The following is a 21983-nucleotide window of genomic DNA, read 5'->3' as shown; positions in this document are numbered from 1 at the left end:
GATGCTTATCCGGCTCTGTGTCCAAATCGAGGGGGAGGCTGGGGTCGACGCCGGACGGGGACCCAACCGGCGTCGGAGGTGGCGGAGGTGTCGTCAGAAGGATCAGCACCGGGGGAGGTGTCGTGAGGTTGACTGGCACCGATCCAAATCCAGGCCTGGATCCCTGGGGACCCTGCGGCGTCGGGACCAGAGCCAACGGCATCGAAGGCCTCAAGCTCCCAGCAGAGTCCTCGGGGCCCTAAGACGCACCAGTGGAGTCGGGCTGCCCAAAGGTGGAATTGAGGGCTTCATAAAAGGCACAAAGCTGGGCAGGGGATGCTCCGGCTCCCGGAAAGGGAGGGAAGCACGGAGTCGTCCCAACATCCCCCGTTGCGTCGGCCGATGGACGGGGAGAAAGCGAAGAGCGACGGTGCTTCTTTGCCTTCTTGTGCTTCGACTTACCCGATGACGAAGACTTCAAGGAGGAATGATGGTGGTGACTCCGCGACCGGTCCCACAACCTCCCTCGCGACCAGGACCTTGAGCGGAGTGGAGCCGACTGCCCGGCCTCCAGAAGCTTTCAGGATCGCTCCCGCAAACACTTTGGGTTCATGGCCAGACGCTCGGACCACGACTTCGGGTCATGGTTGCGCTCCAGGCACCAGTGGCACACGAGGTGGGATTCTGTCACCGATATCAAATTGTTTTTTTTTACAGTCTCTTATATAGCGCAAACTTGACCCGGTATCGGGTATCAGAGCGCTTTACATAGCACCAGTTGCATTACATGAGGACACATTCATTTTTGTTAAGCGCGGGGAGATTAAGTGATTTTCTCAGAATCAAAGGATGTTCAGCGCCATTGCCGAGACTCAAACCCGGTTCTGCAGATTCGGGGTCGACCGCCCTAGCCGTTAGGCCAACTCCTCTCCCAGGTTTGAAGCCGGTCCAACGATGGGACAGCCCTACGTGCACCAGACGTCGAACAACTGGAAAAAGATGTCGACAAAAGTTGAAAAAGAGTTAGTCAAAAAATGACTAAGGGTACCACTCTCTCAGGATCTGCGCTGGCTAGCGCGGAAAAAGAAGGAATTGACATCGGCGCTCACGGGCGGTGTCTAAGTAGATACTGCAACGTCATCCTGGCGATCACAACGTCGACGATAAACGCGGAATCGACTGACGCCACCTACCGATGCGCAGGGTACTGCTAAGGAAAAAATTCTCTGGATCCAGTCTGACACCTGAGGGTAAATCTAAGGTAGGGAATCTATAACTAATAGTCTCTTTCAGATCAGTAGTTCAAGTAATGGGTCAACAACTTCTTCAGACAAGGCTAGCATGGAGGTCGGAGAGCAGAGATCTTTAGAGGATCCTGAATCTACCTTATGCATACGAGAGATGAGTGTGTCATTCTGTAGTGAAGAGAAGTGGACCAGGGGTTAAATATTCCAGTCACTAATCCCCTCTATTACATCCATCTGATGGAGAAAGGAATTAACGGTAATGCGTTGCTTAATTAGATTGGCTTGATCAATGACAAAAGTATTTAAGGAGTCACACAGTTCCTCGGAAGGCTCCAATTCCAGCCAGAGTGATTCTCTTAGAGCTGGATAGTTCTTTAAGTTTTTTAAAGAATCCTTTTGTTTGTTAGCGGCTTCTTTTATATGGGTACTAAAAATAGTGGACTTCATATTAAAGTAACAATTATTTAGAATTCCTCATGCCCTATTTAAATAATTGTAGTTTTGTCATATGATGTAAGTGATAATTTCGTTTCTGACCCAAGCACGAAATCAAGAGACAAGTGTGTTGGGATATAAAAATAATGCAACTTATACCACCTGTTGCAGTTCGGATCTCATCAAGCTGTGTAACAAACAAAATATATTATTAATGCAAGATTTTATGTAAAACATAAGGGTTTGAAGGGTACCTTCGTTCATGCTCTTTGGGCACTACATACAGAAAAGGCCAAGCAGGGCATCACCTTCACCATGCAATCAATGGAGAATGCAGGTAGGATGCCCTGTGCACACAATATACAAATGCGGCACCCACAATTCAAATTTTATGTCAATATCATGTGGGCATGTATAAAGGGAAGGATCTGTGGTCATGCTCTAGCATGGTTCATTTACTAGTATTTTCCAGACAGGCAAGCCTGGTGTCCAAGAGAACCTTCTGGATTATACATTGATCCTTTGACAGGGTATGAATGGCTAGGATACCATAATATATTTCGCCAGGGTTTTGTTGGTTTATTTTGTTATACTAGTGCCAAATAATTATTTCTCAAGTGCTCTTTTGTGGATCGGGGGGCCTTGTGTAGGTGCAAAAGAAGATGACCCCAGAAAAGAGAACTTAGGCCCATTCGACTTTCACCAGACTAGGTTCAAAGCCCAACCCATGAAGGCTTATTTAAATATTAGAATCATTACATAAAGCAAAAAGTCAGATCAAATCAAAATGGAAATAAAAGCATGTTTTCAGTCTGTATTCTAATTATAAAGGCAGAACCAAATCCTATCTAGCACAGGGCAAATAAAGTATAACTCTACTCTGTTCAAAGGCAAGGGAAAAATCCTGAAAAACATCCAAGTATCGAGTACATAAACAGACTAATGTGGAGTCTGTTCTCTAATGAAAGCCAAGAAGGTCTCAGGAAACATTCCAAAAACAGCATGCTACATAGTTTTTCAAACAGAGAAATCGCACTGTTGGCATGTGAAATAAATAATACAACACAATATCTAATGGTAAGGGTAAACACATCAGATGGTAAATGACTTTTGCACTACTACTAATTAATAACCCTGTATTGTGAAAACAAAGGCACATTTGAAATTACACACACAACCTCTGCCAGCCAGAGAAAGTAGCCTTGTAAAGAAAGATACAGTCCGGTCAGCTCCTTCCTCCAGAATGCATTTTAACGATGCAAGTAAAAACAGGAAAGTAAAACTGCTTGAATTAAGAGTATTTTACAAAATGCTGAAGGACACATTTTTATCTCAAACTGCTAAGAGAGAAACAAGAAACTATGCTAAAATATGCAATGTACAACAAATGCAAATACATTGGAGGCATGACTAGGCCTGTCTGATTTAAAAGCATATTACGTCAAATACTGTTCAATTAAATTATTTGTTACCAGCTAATGTTAATTAAGCACAATTTATTTATTAATTCTAAATTAAATTCTGCAGTTTTCACAGATCCTAGTTTGGATCCGCGGAACCAAAATGGTTGCCAGAACAAAAGTAGCCAGCTCATTGCAGCCACAGCATAGATCTACACAATTGTTAGCATTTTTCTTCTGCAAATATTTCAAAATCGTTAGAACACATGTATATCTAATAAAAAAAGGATTGCAAGTTCTGTAAGCGCTGCATTTTGTTTAACTATGGTGTCATTCTGCTTTTGTGCAGTCTTTGACAACAAATTCTCTACGTGTTTTAATGTGAGATACCGTTTTAGGACACCTGAGAACTCCTAATGACCAATTAAGACAAAACTTACCAGAATTAAACTTTAGTGGAGCATCTTTCTTAGGAACGTTTTGTGCGGATTGGTCAAAGAGGGTCAAAGTTAAGCAACTGAAAAAATGATTCAACCTCAACTACAAAGTGTTGTTGGTGGCTGCGTATGTTACTTACATTTGCTAAAACTTTATGTAACCGCAGATTCCTTAATTTGTGAATTCCCCCGCACACAGGCACCAGGCTGGATCTGGAAACGTTCGCAGCAATTCCCTCATGTTTCGGCAGGTGGCGTTGTGCGGCTCCACGTCGGGTATGTCCCAGACATGATGTTGAGGCCGGTGTATCTGTGCCACCTCTGTGTGCTGACGTACGTTTCTTTCTGATCTGGGACTGCGCTGGCAGAAGCAGAGCCACTGAAATCAGAATATGGAAGTGTGCAGACTTTCAGATTTGGATCTTGTTAATGGGTGAGGAATCTGTGGTTAGAGTCTCTACCAGAAAAGGTAACTTGTTCTTCTGACAGAGAATTTTAACCGGAGGAGAGGCATAAAAAGAAGACAAGGTAATAGATTGCTCTATGTGGAAAGGCGTGATTATCTTGGGCAGGAATGCCGCTTTTGTTCAGATGACCAATTTATCCAGAAAGGAAGTGCCTGGTGAAAGTAATGACAATGCCTCGAGTTCACTCATTCACCTGGCTGATGTTATGGGTTGAACTATTCCGTTTTGAAGGTAAGCATATCTCAGAAGACAGAAAACAGCCTTTACCACGCAGTCTTTCCCACAAAGTGCCTTTATCGTGTGAGAAGGGCACTTTACCAAGCTCCCCTGTGTATCGGTTCAAAGGGAGTTAACATTAGGTAAGTGAGAATCAAATTAAGGTCCCATTGCAGCATCACAAATGGTATTGGCGGGAACATGTGGTTGAAAACCTTCAGAAAAAGCATCACAACAGGTGACTAGGAGGGATGGGTGATTGGGTAAACGTAAGAAGTGCGAAAGGAAACCGTTAACTGTTAAAACAGCAAGACAGAATAGAAGAATACGTGGTTACTTTACACTGAGGGTTGAATCTTTTGGGAGGAACACCAGACAACAAACTTATCCCAGCGTCCTAACAGAGAGATTTGGTAGAAAGGTAGAACTCCGTCAACTATCACCGCTCAATCTCCATGAATAAAGGTGTAGGTTGTGCTAGCTTGGGTGGAAGACTCTACCCTGCTGCTGCAACAGGAGTTCCTCCTGAAGGGGCAGCCAAATCAAAGGACATATGTTCATGGCCAGCAGTTCCCGGAGAGAGGTTGGGGCTTATGGAGGTGTAAAAGAGTCCCAATCCCCATTGCTGTTGGTTGGCGTCTCCGAGGGATGACTGCTTTGGTAACTCCAACGTGCAATTGTTTAGACATTGCACTTCTCTATTGTGGCAAATAAACTTAGTCCGTGTTCTCCCCATTCCTGGAAGATACCCTGTGCCACCTTTGAGTAGAACTGTCATTCGTGATCCGCTAGGCAATGTTTGCTGAGTTCATCCACCATGGTGTTTAAAGAGCCCACAATGTGCTGGACAATCAGGGAGATATCCTGAGAGTTCAGCCACTTCGAGAGGCGCTGGACCTTTTGGGTACAGGACCTACGACCCCACTCCCCCTTGTTTGTTGCAATGCCACATAGTGGTCATGCTGTTCCTGAGAACCTGTATCATTGTCTCTTGATGGTCGCGAGGAACACTTTTACTGACAAGCAAATCGCTTGCAGCTCCAACAAGTTGAGATGAGGGCAAGCCTCAGATGGAGACCAAAGTACTCTGACCTCCTCCGCTCCTAGATGAACTCCCCAGCCCAGCAAAGATGCATCTGTTATGACTATTAGCCCCAGGTGGGTTAGGGAGAGAGGTGTGCCGTCAGCCCAATCGCAGTTGAGTAACTGCCACTGGAAATCATTCACAGTATCCTTCAACGCCTGGATGTACTCTGAAAGGCCCCTTTGGTGTTGAGTCCACTGGGACTTCAGATCCCACTGCAGTGCCCGCATGTGCCACCTGGTGTGGTGCGTGACCAGGATGCAGGAGGCCAAGAGGACCAGAAGCATCAGATCCTGTCTTACTAAGACCTAGGCCAAGGGTAGAAACATCAGGATTAAAGCCTGAATGTCCTGGACTCGTTGAGGCAGAGGGATGTCTCGGAAAAGCACCATGTCCACCATGGATCCAGCAAATGGGAGCTGTTGTGAAGGAGTCAGGTGGGAAAATGAGAACAGCCCAGTGATGTTTACAGGAAGGCTGTCAGCCAGTTGTAAAGGAATAGGAAGACTAGTATTAACAACCTCTGCAGATGGTCCGCGATCGTCACCATCACCTTTGTGAACACTGAGGTGCTCTGTTAAGGCCAAAGGGGGGCCAATGAACTGAAAGTGCTCTTGGTCTACCTGAAACCACAGGTAATGTCTGCGGGACTGTAGGACAGGGAGGCGAAAAATGTGTCTTGCTAGTCCAGCATTACCATCCAGTCTCCGAGATCCAGGGCAGACAGAACTGGGGCCAGGGGGAGCATTGTGAACTTCACATAAGTTGTTCAGAGAGAAAAGTTCTAGGATGGGGCAGAGGTCCTGATCTTTCTTCAACACCAGAAAGTAAAGAAAGTAGCAGCCAGTCCCGATCTCTGATGTGGGCACCCTCTTTATTGCTCCCTTGGCCATGAGAGCTTGAACTTCTCCATGGACTACGGACAAGTGGTCCTCCTGGAGGTGTTGTGGTTCAGGTGGCATGGAGTACGGTAGGACAGAGAGGGTAAGCAGTATCTGTTTCACATGATCTGGAGTACCCACTGATCGGACGTAATCCCCACCAGCTGGGAAGGTGAAAAGGTTGATCCTGGGCCTCCCAGAAGAAATTAAGGTAGATTTGCAGTGACTGTACGGGGAGGGGAGTGGCTGGGTTTTGGGTATCTTGTTGCTGCTGGGGTCTAGGATGCTGTCGGCCAGGACCTCTGAAGTGCATATCGTCTATGCCTCTGAAAGGGTCACTGTTGTCGGGGGAACTGCTGGACTGGCAGAGCTAAGCAGAGAGAGTGGGGGTTGTCCTTACTCTCCTGAAATCTTTCAATGACCAAGTCTGCCTTTGCTCAGAACAGCCTAGAGCCATCTAAAGGGATGTCCATGAGGGACTGATGAACATCGGTTGAGAACCCCATTGAGTGAATCTAGGTTTGGTGCCTAAGAACCACTCTGATGCTAACTGCCCTACACAGGCAGTCGGTATTGTCCAGACCAGATTTAATTCAGTATTTTGCAGCACACTTTCAGACTAAAATAAGCCTCTGCAAGGTTGGTCTGGGACGACTGACAAGATGTCCAACACTCTGTCCCATAAAGCATTTGTTGATAGAGTCACTCTTCCGAGGTTATTATATTATTTTGGGACCTTGTCGATCTGGACACTGGCAAAATACTTCACACAGCTCTGATCGCTGATCATCGGCTTTATCTGGGGCACTGGTAGATGTAGGGTGGCGCTCGCTACACCTATGCGTTGAAGAGCAGAGGGTGGTCTAGTGGTCCCTGACTACGAGACCTATTTGGCAACACAATTTCAATGGCTCACACTGTGGATAGCGAACGCCACCAGGGGGGAAGACGAGTGCAGGGAGGAATTCGGGATCATATTGCTACTATCCCGCATTATCCTGCGGCTCCCTATCAAAGACACAAGCATAAAACTAGAACTTAGCACAGCACGAAAATGCTGGAACAGGAAAATGCTGGAAAAGATATCTGCGTCGGACAAACTCTACATGCCCCTATGCGCCGGAAATCCCCGTACTTATGTGCAGAGCCCTGCCCTATGGAGGTACCTGGCAGAGGCTGGGGACTTCAGCGGAACAGGGGTTGGCTAGCATAGGAGACCTATATGAGGAGAGAGCCATGATCCAATTTAATGATCTACAAGCTTGCTATGATCTACCCGGGGGAGATTTCCTACTGTATACAGCCCTCACTGCAGGTATCCGGAAACATTGGGGAGGGGGCCTCAGGGAACCAAAGACATCACTTGGCTGCCAGTACGTGGTAATGGCGGCAGGTACATTTAAAGGAGTAACATGCCTATATAGGCGCATGACGCTAGAAGCATTCCTTCCCCTGTCTGACCGGAAAAAGGGAAACTGATCTGGGGTAGGCCATTCCGGAAAAGTCATGGGGAGAATTGGTGGAGAGAGCCTGGAAGAGTACCCGGAATGCAAGATTCCAGTTAGTGCACTTCCATATTTTACATAGAGCATACCTTACTCCAGAGAAGCTCCATAAGTACTTCCCTGCCCACTCAGCAGCCTGCCCGAGGTGTAATGCGGAAAGCGCAGATTTGAAACATATGCTCTGGGATTGTGCGTTTTTAGAAAGCTATTGAGAAGATCTGACGGCGCTACTATCTGATCTGACAGACCGAGAGTTAGACCCGACCTTACAACACTGCATTTCACACGAGTTTCCCCACACCTGAAAGAACAAAGTTACTAGCACATTTTTAGATTTGGGTCTTCTTCTGGCCAAGAGAAACATAACCATGCATTGGAAGGCGAAACAGAGTCCAAGCATAGCACGGTGGAAAGCAGGGTTCCTTGAATGGGCCAAATGTGAAGGAGTGGCCAGGTTACAAATAGGAGTGAGAAGGCCCTTGAAGGGGCAAGAGCTTGGGAAGCACTTGCTGTAGCACTCAAATCCCCTGAAGACATTGCAGAAGATGCCTCCATAGGGGACCCCACAGTGGTCACAGACTAGAGCGTGGACAGTAACAGGAATATCAGGGACTGAAGCCTCACTGCCAGAGATGACTTTATATTCCCAAGCTGGATCGAGGTCCATCACAGCACTATCCCATTCAATGTTGAAGCCCCACTGAATAAGTTGGGCTACTGTACTTTAACAATTTGGCCTTAAGTGACACGCCTGCGGGGTGGGAAGGGTGGGGGCAGTTGGGGAAGGTTGTTTTTGCAGCTTATAAAAATACACATCATGTTTGAGTAGACAGGAATGGTTCGAAGCCATGGATACTATATGTTGCCACACTTGTATCTCAAATAATCTGAATGTAACTCTCCTGTGGCAGGGGCGGGATGCTTTGTCCCCATACTTGGTGTATGTATGCAAAATCAATAAAATCTGTTAAAAAAATAAAAATCAAGCATTTGTTGATAAAGTGTAAGTAAGGGCTGGAAGCGGAGAACATTCATTCCCTGTCAGAAGAAGTGGTTTAGAAAGAATTGGGGTTCAGGAGGGTGGCAGAAGCAGGCCTGTGCCACATCAGTATTAGTCTATCAACTGATGAGCAAAATCCTGGTTTGGTCCAGGAGCCCACCAGCATATCAGTCAGGGCCCCATTAAAGGGGATTAGAGGCTCATGGCTGGCTTATGCTGGGTTGAGGACCCCAGTTAGCATGCTCGTGTTTACTTCTTGAGTGATCAAAGTAAGGTCTAGCACCTCAGTCACTCTTCAAATTACTGTTGCAATGGAGGCCGACTCTATAGTAGCCTAGTGTTAGGTGAAGACAGACCAATGTCTGGCTAAGTGTCCAGACCCCTGGCATCCTGGAAGTCATCAAATATGTTGCCCATACTGGTTATCACCATCATAGTCAGTATCCTCCAGTGTCATATTGTGGGGAATACATGTCTGGTTCAGCATATTGTTGAATCATGGGCAGCGGCCATAGGTTTCTGAGTCCAGAACTATTGCTGCCATTCCTGGCATCTGTGACATTGGTACTGGCATCGATACCCGAGGCGGTGGGGTCGTTTGTAATGTCGAAAGTGGTGTTGAGTGTGGTGCTGAAGGTGGATTCGAGGGTGGCACCTGAGCTGGCAGTGCTGAAACCAAGGAAGAAGTTGACCTCTGCGTGAGGTCAAGGAAAATAGTAGGTGTTGAGAAAGGATTCGCAGGCAGTAACTGGGCTGGTGGCCCCCTCTGATCCATGGGGACCAGAGCCCCCCCCACCCCCCGCCAGAGAGATCCGGGACAGCACCAAAAATGTCTTCCATGGCTACCTTCAGTTGCTTTAGATACTGTGGCATCTAAGTCCCTTTGAAAAAGGGACAAAGCTGGACTGCTCCACTCATCTTCTCCACATGAGTGGAGCAACTCCTCTGACTCGAGGTGCCTGGAGCATCGCATGACTCCGAGTGGTGGGTGTGGTGGGACGAAGAGGACCCATTCTTCGGATGTTTGTTTTTGGTGTGACTTTTTGGACTTTCCTGGGCCCTGTGATCTCAATGATGACTGATGACAGGAGCGGCCTTCGGAGCACATCTGTGCTCTCAATTTTGACTGGGACTGCTGTGCCCCCGGGTTTGACTGTGGGTTCTTTCTTGATCAACGAAGTTCGGTGACAGTGAGTTTGCCATAACAGTTGCAGATGGCTTTCTTATTCATCTTGGCTACGATGTGTACTGAGCAATGCGGTAGTGTGAATTATGGTGTTCAATGTGTGCTGCACATGATAACTGGTGAATTTATAAGCTTTTCAATTTTGTGATCGCTTAATAACTACCGACCATTAATTGTGTTATTTTCCAATGAATCTGAAAGTTTTTTATGTTATGTACCACAACCCCATGGAAATGCCCATTCCGCTCTGTGTGCTTGTCAAAACCAACAGAAACCTAGCCCTCATAAAATATCTGCCAAAGTTCGTGGAGATACATCAAACAGTGTGAAGTGCTGTAAGGAAATCAGTGACATGGAACTTACAGTGATCAAAAAAGAACAAATCACGTACAAGCTTTATTTAAAATTATGCACCTTCTTCGCTATCTCTGATCTGGCAAACTTCCCTCACCCGATCCTCCGGGTTTTAATCACTCACATCCAGGATTGTGGCGTTCTTCTGGGCGGGGCGGTTGGAGGGGATCAGTGTCACAATGGGTGGCCTCTACCTCTGCAAGAAAGTCCTCCTTTGACGGAGCCGTGGAATGACTGACATTTATAGGTGTTACCTCGCTGCATACCTGGTACTGATTAAATGAGGGGTTTACCAGAGATTGGGACGACCCCGCTTACCGCGCTGAGTTACACCTCATGAGCCTTGAGGATCTCCTCGGTTTCCTCTATGATAGCCGGATACCGGATGCTCTTCCTTCCTGTACCTGAGTGTCATTACTCTGATGGAGAGCAGACCAGCGTTTCATCCATTGGGATTTTCCTCTTACAGGAGTCCCGCCTCTGTGGCAGAGTACATGGCTTACCGAGGGGGGGCGCTGATGTCGTTTCAGGAGCTGCGAGAACTTTATCGCCTCTCCCACATGCAATTCTTTTCTTACCTTCAATTACGTCATGGCCTGCTTGCCTACATCTCAGTAGGTCCCCAGATCCGCAAGTACAATCCTTTTGAAGCTAAACTGCTGATGGGAAGCTCGGGCCAAGGAGCCATTTCAATGCTTTATCATTTCCTGATAACCAATGTACTGGATCGCTCCTCCTCCTGAGACATAAGTGGAAGGGTTGGATAGGAGAATTGGATGATGATGACTGGAGGGAGGATTGCTTGGCCCCAAGAGAATTGGTGTTTTCTTCACACCTTCGGATTGTCTAAATCAACTATCTCCATGTTAAATATTTGCCCCACCTCCAAAACATTGCAGCGGATGGGCTTTGCTCCCCCGGCAGCGTGTGTAAGGTGCACCCTCCCCGCTATTTACTTTTTCCATATTGTCTGGTCTTGTCCGGCATTGTCTGACTTTTGAGGAGGGATATGGTGGGAAATCTCTGCGGTACTGAGGTACACATTGATCTTTGTCCAGGGATGACTGGGTCTCCTGGAGGAAGTTGGGAAGCAGCAATCAGAAAGGGCATTTATTGGAGTAGCCACATTGGTGGCCATAAAGAGACATTGCCCGCACTTGGGAGGCTGCCAGAACCCCCTTCGTTGGCAGTATCGAGGAAGGGAGTGGACTAGTGTGCGGCAGGAGAAGTCAATCTATGAAGCACAGGTATGCTCCCAAAAACATGAAAAGATATGGGGTGGGCATATCATAGATTAATGGTGTGATGCTGTTGTTGTGTACAGATATTTGTACTCTGTTCCAATATCCGATAGCAGTGTGATGATGTTAATCGACTGTTGGTAGATGCTGCTGCTAATTGTTAAAATTAATAAAATGTGGTGAATAAAATATTAGCTTGATGCCTTCATCTTCAAATGTTTCACATAACAGGAGTTCGTCTGTGATTATTCAATCATCATCTTTTGAATGACCAGGCCAAGTGAATTCATTTTCTTGGCCCATGTATTTATGTAGTATTCCTTTATATCTCTGTTCATCTACAAATGGGCATAACACTAAGTTGACTATTTGTCACCATATATTCAGTGGATTGGATTTTATTTGCAAGCTTACGTGTATTTGCTATCTTTTGTTTGTTCGTCACTTAACCTTCACGAGCACTGCACTGTCATTACTCACCTAATGAACACCCTTGTTTTTGAATATATGTTGTGTTACTAAGAGAATATAAACTTTTCTATGAATTGATGTGTATCTTGTTTCTTATTGATTAAGTGTTTGTAGAGGACTACTGCTTAGCTTTTAGGTGGTTGATTATTTGAGAGGATGAAACTACTGCAGGCCTTTCCGAAAGCCACTGATTTTGAAAATAGAGGAAACTGACTGACAGTCCACTCAACTCTACATCAGTCCAAAGGACAATACAAGTTAGACCATAAAGAAGCAATCCCCATGTTTCTACATTCAGTTAAGCAGAGGTTCCCGACGAGGGAATGAGTTAGTAGTGTTGGAATTAATTAGCTTTTCCAGGGCGCTTGCTGGTAGGAATTTATATGAGGTATAGTGGATAACAATGCGTCAAGTAACAGCAGTCTAGCAGACCCTGGAAAGAAGATGACTTCAGTGTTACAAATCAACCTTTACTCTCTTCCTTGAGGTTTTTCCAAACCTTCACCATCTCCCGCTTTTACCCTTGTCAGCCCCACATGTTTTCGCCAACCAAACTGTATGGCAATATCGGATCAATCAAGATGGGAAAATGACACTAGAGTGAAATGTTTCCCTTTACACAACCGTAAGAAGGTTATTGTTTCATACCTCTTAAGTGACTTTATTGCTAAATGCAGAAGAACCGAATACTCAAATGCGGAACTTTGACTGGTCACTTTTTTCAGTCTAACTGGAAAATATATCGACCTTTGAGCAGGGTGCAGTGTATGTTTTACAGATCTTGGAGAAAGATCCCCAGATGTGTACAGCCTGGAACCCAAGAAGGGTAGCCATGTCCTTTGGGGATCCTTTAAGAGGAGAGCGAAAACAGTCCTGTGTCTTCAGGGAAATATACAGCTTAATGGTGAGTTGTTTACTAATGCTATAGGGCATGGCATATCTACAATGTAAATCTAGGATAGAGCTACCACTTTACTGAAGCCACTGTGTTGACGGGTGCAAGAGACATAGTAAACACATAAAAAAAACACTTGCATTTTCCCATTAATTAAAAGAGAACAATATTTTTGGTAATTGGCTTAGAAGAAAGGCTATCTATGGGACAACGTCAGCGACTGTATATAAAAAATATGACTCCTGTTAATGAGTTTGGAAAGGAGTCTACCTCCAGAGCTTTTAAATCCACTGAATCCTTACTCAGACAAGTAACTTTGGTAGCTGCTGTGAAAATGCAAAAAATAGCCTGGTATCTTAAATTAATAAATAAATGCTGCAAATCACTTTGGGCCTTATGTACAAATCTATTGCGTGGTTGCAAATGCTGTGACTCACAAAATATGTATGTGTGAAACCGCAAAATAGTTTTTTTTCTATGTACTAACCTTATTTTAGGAGTTAGAATACTTTTACTGACCCCTAAAATGGGACTGCAAATGTCTACCAAATCAGAGCATGGAATGGGAGTGTTGTAGGCGTCCCTTTCAAAATAAGAATTGGTATGTGAATACCAATGTTTATGACCATAATCCGATTGCAAAACACTGAGAAATTACAGACTCCTGAGTTGGGGTGGTAATGAATTCGCAAAAGGGAAGGGGTCCCAATGTAACCCCTTCCACTTAGTGAATTATAAAAAAAACGCAGCGCTGTTTCTTTTAAGTTAATACAGTCTGCATTTAAAAAAAAGCTTACTTTATTTAAAAGTGATCACCGACATCTTGGCCTGCTGACCACAGCAAGCAACCATCCATGTGATGGCATCCAATTTCAGTATTTACACTTTGCGACCTACCTCAATAAATTTCATGCAGTAGATCAGATTGAGACCCACTCCGAATGGGGATATGGCAAGTTGACCCACTAGTACATAGATCGCTTGACTAAATTCAACACTGGTTGCAATGTTTGAATAGTGTTTTCTACATGAGGCTCTTACCTGTATAACTGGAATCATATGTGCTATTAATAACGATGAGATTACTTAAGCCAATTGCCATATGTGGTATGAACCAGAAAGATTAATAGAATGTGTGTTTTGGTGTGCCCAATGTTAATGGTATCCGAAATGACAGTGAAGGGTACATTAATCACAGGTCAATGTGCGCCAGTAACAGCCTCAAATCAATATCACAGTATGTAGCCACTCAAGAAAGATTTCACTGATGTGTGATACACCTTAAAGTCAGTATATGTGCCAGTACAACCACTAATAAAATCACAGTATTTCTGTAATACCTCATGGAGTAAGGGTCATATATGTCAATATTGACCTTTTAAACTAATGCACCGGGACGTCTACAATAACTTCACATGCCCTATTTGATTATTCCTCTAATAATTAGAAGCCAATAAACAAGCATACTGTATCTGCAGTGTCTTCAAATGAGAATCCTGTCAATTGAACATCATTTCCCAGTGCAGTGTAAAAGTAAGATTCTAATAAACACCACAATAGTACCACAGGAAGCCTGAAATACCTCCTAGGTTAGTGTTTCTTTATATCTAGTCCAACCCTTAGAGCAGGGTTCTCCAAAGTCAGTCCTGGAGGATCGGATCCATGCCCGATTTTTATCATATCTACATTCAGATAAATGTAGTTCTCTTAAATATCTAGGAAGGATCCGAACCTCCAAGGGGAGAGGAGTTGGCCTAACGGCTAAGGCGCTCGACCTCAGACCTGGGGATCTGGGTTCGAGTCTCGGTAACAACGCCAAAACCTCCTGTGATTCTGGGCAAAAATGAAAGTGTGTCCTCATGTAGAAAAAACAACAAAAAAAACGTAACTTGTGCTATGTAAAGAGCTCTGATACCTGATTCGGTTCGGGTCTAGTTCGCGCTATATAAAACTCTACAAAAAAAAAAAAGACTGTCTTAGGAGAACCCTGCCTTAGAGCACTGTTGTTGCAGGAGTGCAATATGCTTACATATATTTTGCAACGTCTATGCGCCTGGTTTAGAGTTTGGTGGATGGTTACTCCATCACAAACGTGACAGATATCCCGCTCACCTCATTATAAGCACACTGCATCTTAATGCACTCGTAATAAAGTGGACGTGATATCTGTCACGTTTGTGATGAAGTACCGGTCCGCCAAACTCTAAATCAGGCCCTTAGTTTGAGACCAATAAGCCCGATCAGCGAATAAACACTCCCAGTACAGTATCCTTGCATGTGTTTAAGAAAAACAAAATTCATGTATCATCAAGTGTAACAACCAACACAAATAGCTCTCTTTTGGACACAAAAAGGTTTTTTTGCAAAAAATATTCATATCAATTAAAATGTAAAAGATCCTTACAATGATTTGAAATCCCACAATCTGTCCGAGATTAGAAGGAGCGGGCATTATTTCTTGACCACTCATTTGCTCCGGGATGATGGTAGGGTTGAGAACAGTCTTCTTTTCTTTTAGATTAACGACCAATCCAAGCTCAGGTAAGGGCAAACACGAAGGCCTACTGAGGCCAAAAAGTATATGATACAAGTCAACGGAACCGCATCTTAATCTCCAGTCATGGCAAGTACCTACAACCAATAACACAAAATTATGTTTTAAGGAGTTTTCTGTAAAGTAGCTTATTGTTTCAGAACAGATGACAACTTAATTCTTTGCATGAGCTGTCAAACGTTATCTGAAAATAGAAAGTTTGTGTTAAGTAAATAAAAGCAAGAGGTTCCGATTAGTCATGCTAAGTTTGTAATAATGAACTACATGTAAAGTGAATGGACTATAAACACCAACTTAACTGTGGCAGATATGTTGTTTTGAGATTCAGAAATATTATGCTACTTAGCGATATGAGGGTGGAGCGCGCACTTTATTTTTCCTTACAAGTGATTGTGCTGCTCTGCAGCATTTTCTGGCACATTTCTTAAAATGAAAATGGGTCAATTCACAAAACATTTGAGAAAAAAATTGACATTTGCTCGCTGTGGTTTATTCCTATGCTTGAAGCAAATTCCTTTATTTTTTTAGGAATGCTCAAATAATTCCTGGACTTCTCCAGGCAATCTGTGAAAGACTCGGAATTATTTCATCTTGTGTCAATGTAATGTAAAAGTCTACTGACACTTGTAAACTGTTTATGATTCCTCCACGGGAAAAATAGTTCATCCTGTGTTAAACTCCCGCTCTGCGCCCCCTTCAATGTTGCTGTGACTTCTCCACATACCTTTCATGAAAATACATATCCTCCTGCCCCTGCCAGAAGTACAATTTCAAACGCTTTCATTTTTAAAAACGATCTACAAATGTTTGCCAACACTGGCCATATCGTCCCCCCGTTAGTGATGTTCAACAACTGTCGCTGATGGGCGTAATCAGGCTTAACCCCCAAAACCTGCGGCAAGTAGTAGATGAGGCCACATGCAAATTCCACCTTACTGGCATAATTTCTGTTTAAAAAGCAGGAGCAGAATCTGAACAATCTGAACATTGCTGATTCTGTGAATAAGGGATGAAATGTTTCCCTCTCAGATGCCGTTATTTGAATACCGCAGATCCTGGTGGTGGCAAAAACTTTGTGAATTGATCCCAGTGACATCAAAGTAAAACACTGACAAAACCAATAGTTCTTAACAATGCTGTAAAATTATTTAGAAGCTAGATCCTTCCAAAGAACAAGTTTCTTACCTTTTGTAACAAACTTCCTAGTGGATACTCCAGGTAACCACAGATTCCTCAACTTGTGAATATTGCCCAGGTGGATCTGGAAATTTCAAAGCAGTACTCCTCTGTGCTGATGGGTAGCATGGTGCGGTGCGGTGCGGTTCTGTGTCAATGTTGTTCCGCTACGGAAGTGACAAGCGGAGGCGCACGAAGTGCAACTCATTTGCTTTCTCAGGCTGTCTACACCCTCAGGCGCAGAGTATCTACGGCTAGATGTCTCTATCAGATAGAGTATTTCACTTTCTCTCTTGCATTAGTAAAAATAGGCTGTGTCTTTAATATGGAAGGAATCTGCTCCCCAGCCGGGCACTAGGCACCGATACTCTGGCAACGTCTCTGGCAGAGGAACAGAAGGTGCCCCGTGCACCAAAGCAGCTATGTGGCGGATCTGTAAAGGTTGATCAGCGTCAAGGCAGGAGGCAGCAAAAGATCTTGTGTAGGATATGAACATTCCATGGGCTTAGAATGCCCACCAGAAAAGATGGAGCACATCAGATCTGGAGCATGGCCTGAGTAAAGTCTGTCACCTACTCGAGTTCAGCAGACCGCATTGGAAACTAAAAAGTGCAGTCCAAGGGTGCTGTCGCCTTTGGCACACTTGGTGACATACCTGATCCAAGTGTTGTTACTCTAAATAGATGAGTGGGTGTTATTACTGGGGTGAGTATGAATGCAGAAGTAAAAATTGTTACTCTAGGATCATTAGAACGGAATCTTATCTTTTGGAGCCTCAATGAGTGCTAATGAAAGATGCATTAAAGTAGTAAAAACGCATATTATGGACACAAAAATAAACGTACGTACACGTTTGTTAATAGCTGCTGCTGGTGAAATGGTGCAAAAACTGAAATAGTGCAAAAAGTGCACAAAGAATCCAATAGAACAGTCACATAGACAAATTAATCATGAGCCCGGACGTAAACAAGTTCAGGGGTTTAGTGTTCACAATAAACGACTAACCAAGAAATAATCTGTTGGTGTTTCAAACCACAGTATTACTTTGAATAGGTCTTCCACAGGAAAAAAGAGTGAATTGCACATAACTTGCTTGATATATGACAATGCATTTGTTTTTGCATGCCTAATCATATTTAGACGGCTGATTTGTCTTCATATTAAGAGATGAGCTTAGAAATCAAAAAGATGACATTTTGATAAAGTACCTCAAGTAATATTGGCCAAACTAGTCTCTTGTTCAATCAGTCCTCTATCTCCTCAAGCCACAGCAACAAGTTAGTGAAACCTGCACACCTCCGTGATCCTCTAGGGGCCTCTCTGGGCTGAGACTCGTTTGGGCAGTAAATTTCCTCATGGCATTAACACCTTGCCAAGTGTCTTAAGATGCAATACATGCAGCTGCGTGACTCCAGATTAGTACAGCTTTCCTGACTCTCAAGGGCCTTTACTTGAGCAGGTGCAGCAGTTACCTAACATCCAATTTCCAGTTGCTAGTTTTAGTTATAGATGCTTTTGGTTCCGGCTGCCCAAGTGGCACATTCTGCAAACCACATAAGGAGATGATTCCATCTGTCATCACCACCTGCTGGGCGGTGGGTGTAAAAGCTAGTGTCCTTGTACTGTGTCTCAGGATTGGTACACACCAACCGTTCTCCCTTTCTGGCTGAGATTTCCCTGGCCCATTGGTATCTCACTGCCCCTATTGATAGAGCAAACAGGGCGCTGCCATGGAGCACAGCCACCTCTCAACTATTCCACCTGGGTGCCAGCTTATCTCCCGCATATCCAGTTTGGGGGTCATATTTTGTTCAGAAACCAACCTCAACTCTCAAACTACCAGTACCCCAACTCAATCAGTTGGGGGGGGGGACGTCCACTTTCCTCCTCACCTCTGCTCCACATTTCAGTTTCTGACCAGACCCCAGATGTATAATCTTTTCTCTGGCGTACTAGGAGGCTGCTGAGCACAACTTTTGTTACAAGCGGAAGGTGCAAGTACCACTGCCATATTCAGCCTGGCAAACTGACTGCTACTCATACTCATGTTGAGCGTCCAGATGGCCCTCTACTAGTGATCAAGCCACAGAGTTCTTGGCAGCTCAATGCAGTTTCAAGCTGAGTAGCTGCACAAAATCTACCCAACTCAGGTAAAAGGAGCAGCACTGAGATTTTCCGTAGGCAGGTAAAATGGCACAGCACTGCTACCATACTATTTTCCTACCCAACTTACAGCTGCAATTGGGCTCTGGAAAGCTTAGCCTCTCCAAGTTTTCCAACATCTACTCTGGCAAGTTGTGTGGCCACAGGGTTATTCCAGGCTGACGAGTGATGGTATAATGCCATGTGCGAGTGGAAAACAGTCTTCACATGTTTCACTCCATGCCTCCCCCCCATGCTTGAGCCCTAAATTTCAACATTAGCCTTTAAAATGCAAGGGTCTACAGCAATAAACAACATAATGTAGCATACTTAACTTTGTTTGACCCTTGCATCGAAACATAATCCTACCAATGTTCTTGACTAAAAATAGACATCTCCTCAAATACGGCAGTGGTGATATTAAGGGAAGCATTAGGAAGGCAGTCCACTGGTACAGTTGTAGACTTGTACATTTGGCAGATATCATTGAACTTTAATAGTTCTCGCTTCCCCTTAAGGACAACAGCTGAAAACATTTATGGCATTGCTAAGAGTGATGTAAAAATAGAACAAACAGGCTATAAAAACTGTATCCATAAAGCAGACACAAATACTTTGGTCACACAAGCAGCGTGGTGTAATTTGGGCACATGGAATGGAAAAAAAGCTAAAATATTAATTGAATTTTCAAGAGGCTGCAACAGAAGTCGACTAGTTTTAAAGGGCATCAGTAAGCATTCTAGAAACACAGATATGCATGTTTCTACCAAAAGAAGTTCTTATTTATATCCATATGGAGCGCTTCAGGTATTTTCTAAGTAAACAGAGGGAAAAGCTGTGGAGTGGGTGTCTGTGTGTGTCCACACAATTTCCAATGCAACTTCTAAGCCCCACTGCCTTAAAACCAGCCCACCTGACAAATGGCTCCACTCCCTGACTTTACCCAACCTCCCTACATCTCAGTTCCTTGTTCCATTTGCAACTAGGACTCAGATGAATGACACTTACCTGGACAACCAGCCCACTGCAGCCATAAGGGTAGCAAACACATACTACTAGGCAAATCAGCTATTAAAAGAACAGCAGTCATGTATCCATTTCACCCAATCTTTCGATATTTTTAGGGCAGCAAGCGGGATTTACACAAAAGTAGGTCACAACTTTCCATATTCACTAAATATTCTAGAACTGTCTAGATCAGTGGATCTTAACGCTTTGACTTCTGTGGACACACACTTAATCATAACTTAAACTCAGGGTCCTCAACTGAACCATTATTGGAGTCTGAGGATCTACAATAAGTCGTTACTGGAAGCCGAGGAACCCGGGTTCAGCATTTTCAATGATTTAAACGGTAGAACAATTCACAAAAAAAAGCATTCATTAAATGCACCAATGATAAATTATTGTATTTAATTAAAAAAATACAAATATATATATATATACATATACACATGCACACACACACACACACACATATCTATATCTATCTATCTATATATATCTATATATCTATATCTATATATACATTCATAGAAAGGTTTGAGCTTTGGATCCACTAGCAATGGCCCCACGAATCAGTCTGAGGATACTACTTTAATTTATAGCCTCCATTTTTAAATTCCTTCACATTTACAGACATTTCAAACAAATTCAATTGTACATGTTGCTTCTTTATTTATATATACGTTTTTAATCTGTTATTTAATATTTTTTTTAAAGAGTTGCAGACCCCCTAAGTAGGATTTATGGGTCTCCAGCGGGTCCTTGGACCATTGTTTAGGAACCACTGGTCTAGAGCAAAGCCAACATTGTCCAACCATATACATGCATGGGATGGAAATCTGGGAAAGAAGCCTTTTTGCTCAAGTATGAACCTAATCCAATATGCTCTCACAACACACTGTATGCTTTCAGACAAAAAGGTTAAAGCTAGAAGAACTCTAACCTGAATTCATAAGATTCCAAAGCTGATCCACTAAAGCTTCATTGCACAATGGGGTATCAGAGGTCTTCGTAAACGGTGGGTTCTTGGTTAACATGCTCAAGATTTTATGCCTGAAAAAATGATCGGATTCCAAAATAAAAGTCATTATACATTATATTCTCACTGCTGTTGCCCAGTATTTATACTCTCAAATGTGTTATTGTTTAGTTTAAACAACAGAAGTTTCTAAATGTCTAGTGCAAACCAAAATAGTTGCTTACATTACAAATACCAGTGATTGAAAAGAATATACATCCCTCCCAAAAACATGACAGGAATTATTTCGCATTCATTATACAATTTTACAAAGACAGAAATATGTAGTTTATATATGTTCAGTTTTCCTTATTAACACCTATTTCTGATGAATATTTATTCACACAAATGGCTCACCTTATGATTATCCTTGGACATCAGACTGAATGCAGAATCCTTTCTTCGAGCAGGAGCTCTTTGAAGTAGCTTTCCAGTGCTCCTAGGTGCCACTACATAACTCCACCCAACCCACAAGTGAGGACACCCACCTATGTATTGTGCCGCCTGGCAAGCTGGCTTCAGTTCCTATTTGTCTGCACATTACCAACAAGGGTCCAGAGCTCTTCTTCATTTTTTTTATTATTTCATTTTTCCATGACGCTTGCTCGTCAGAGTAGGTCAAATGCCACCCCTGAAGATGTCAGGATTTAAACACTGTAGATGCTCTTATAAGCAAATCTCTGTCCAGTTCGCACTAAATTGGTTTGAGATAACTGGGACTTGATACAGATCCTTCAACATGTGGTTCCTGCATCTACATGTATCCAAAGGCCAGCAGGGAGCAGAGACCATGCTGATCTGGGACCATATCCGTAAGAAGAGAACCAATGAGTCCCTTTCACCTCCTTTTCAAGAGAAAACAAAAAAAACACCCATAGGAAGTCCTCGTCTACCTCATCTAGGAGACAGCTGACTACACACCATTACGGCCTCAGAGCTCTGTCTGGGTAATCACCTCAGTAAAGATAGCAGTTCGCCAGGCACTGGGGTCACTTTCAACATTACCCTTTCTGCATTTTTTAGAGCTACATTCAGTGCCTTGTCAATCCTTAAAATTGACAAAGATTCATCCACTAGCTAGAGAAAAGATGTAGGTGTCTTTTAATGATCAGAATCAAACTGACCCTCTGCCCAGGTGGAGAGACTGGCATGCATTGGTACTTTGGCTCAGATTCAGACATGCCCAACTTAGAGCTCCAGTGCCCTTAGGAAGATGATTAGGAAGCTCTTTCTCCCTTATCATATCTACTTTGGAATGTGTCCGGAGTTTCCAAAGGCAAGCGGTGTCAT

General features: G+C 43.7%; 1 protein-coding gene across 2 annotated transcripts in view; it reads right to left on the bottom strand.

Moving 5' to 3' along the window:
* TAF2 (TATA-box binding protein associated factor 2) overlaps positions 1–21983 on the bottom strand; it is a 658862-nt gene that overhangs the window by 94925 nt on the left and 541954 nt on the right. For both annotated transcript variants that reach the window (XM_078686838.1, XM_078686839.1), the window contains exons 22-23: positions 20619–20728; positions 15203–15429 (exon numbers count right to left, since the gene is read on the bottom strand). In XM_078686838.1, the coding sequence (XP_078542964.1) occupies positions 15203–15429; positions 20619–20728 (337 nt within the window). The remainder of the gene's footprint in view (positions 1–15202; positions 15430–20618; positions 20729–21983) is intronic.

The sequence above is a fragment of the Lissotriton helveticus genome, chromosome 4_1 (assembly GCF_964261635.1).
Source record: "Lissotriton helveticus chromosome 4_1, aLisHel1.1, whole genome shotgun sequence".
Classification (NCBI taxonomy): domain Eukaryota; kingdom Metazoa; phylum Chordata; class Amphibia; order Caudata; family Salamandridae; genus Lissotriton; species Lissotriton helveticus.
The sequence above is the reverse complement of the archived record's forward strand: the minus strand, read 5'-3'. Positions and strand labels throughout refer to the sequence as shown.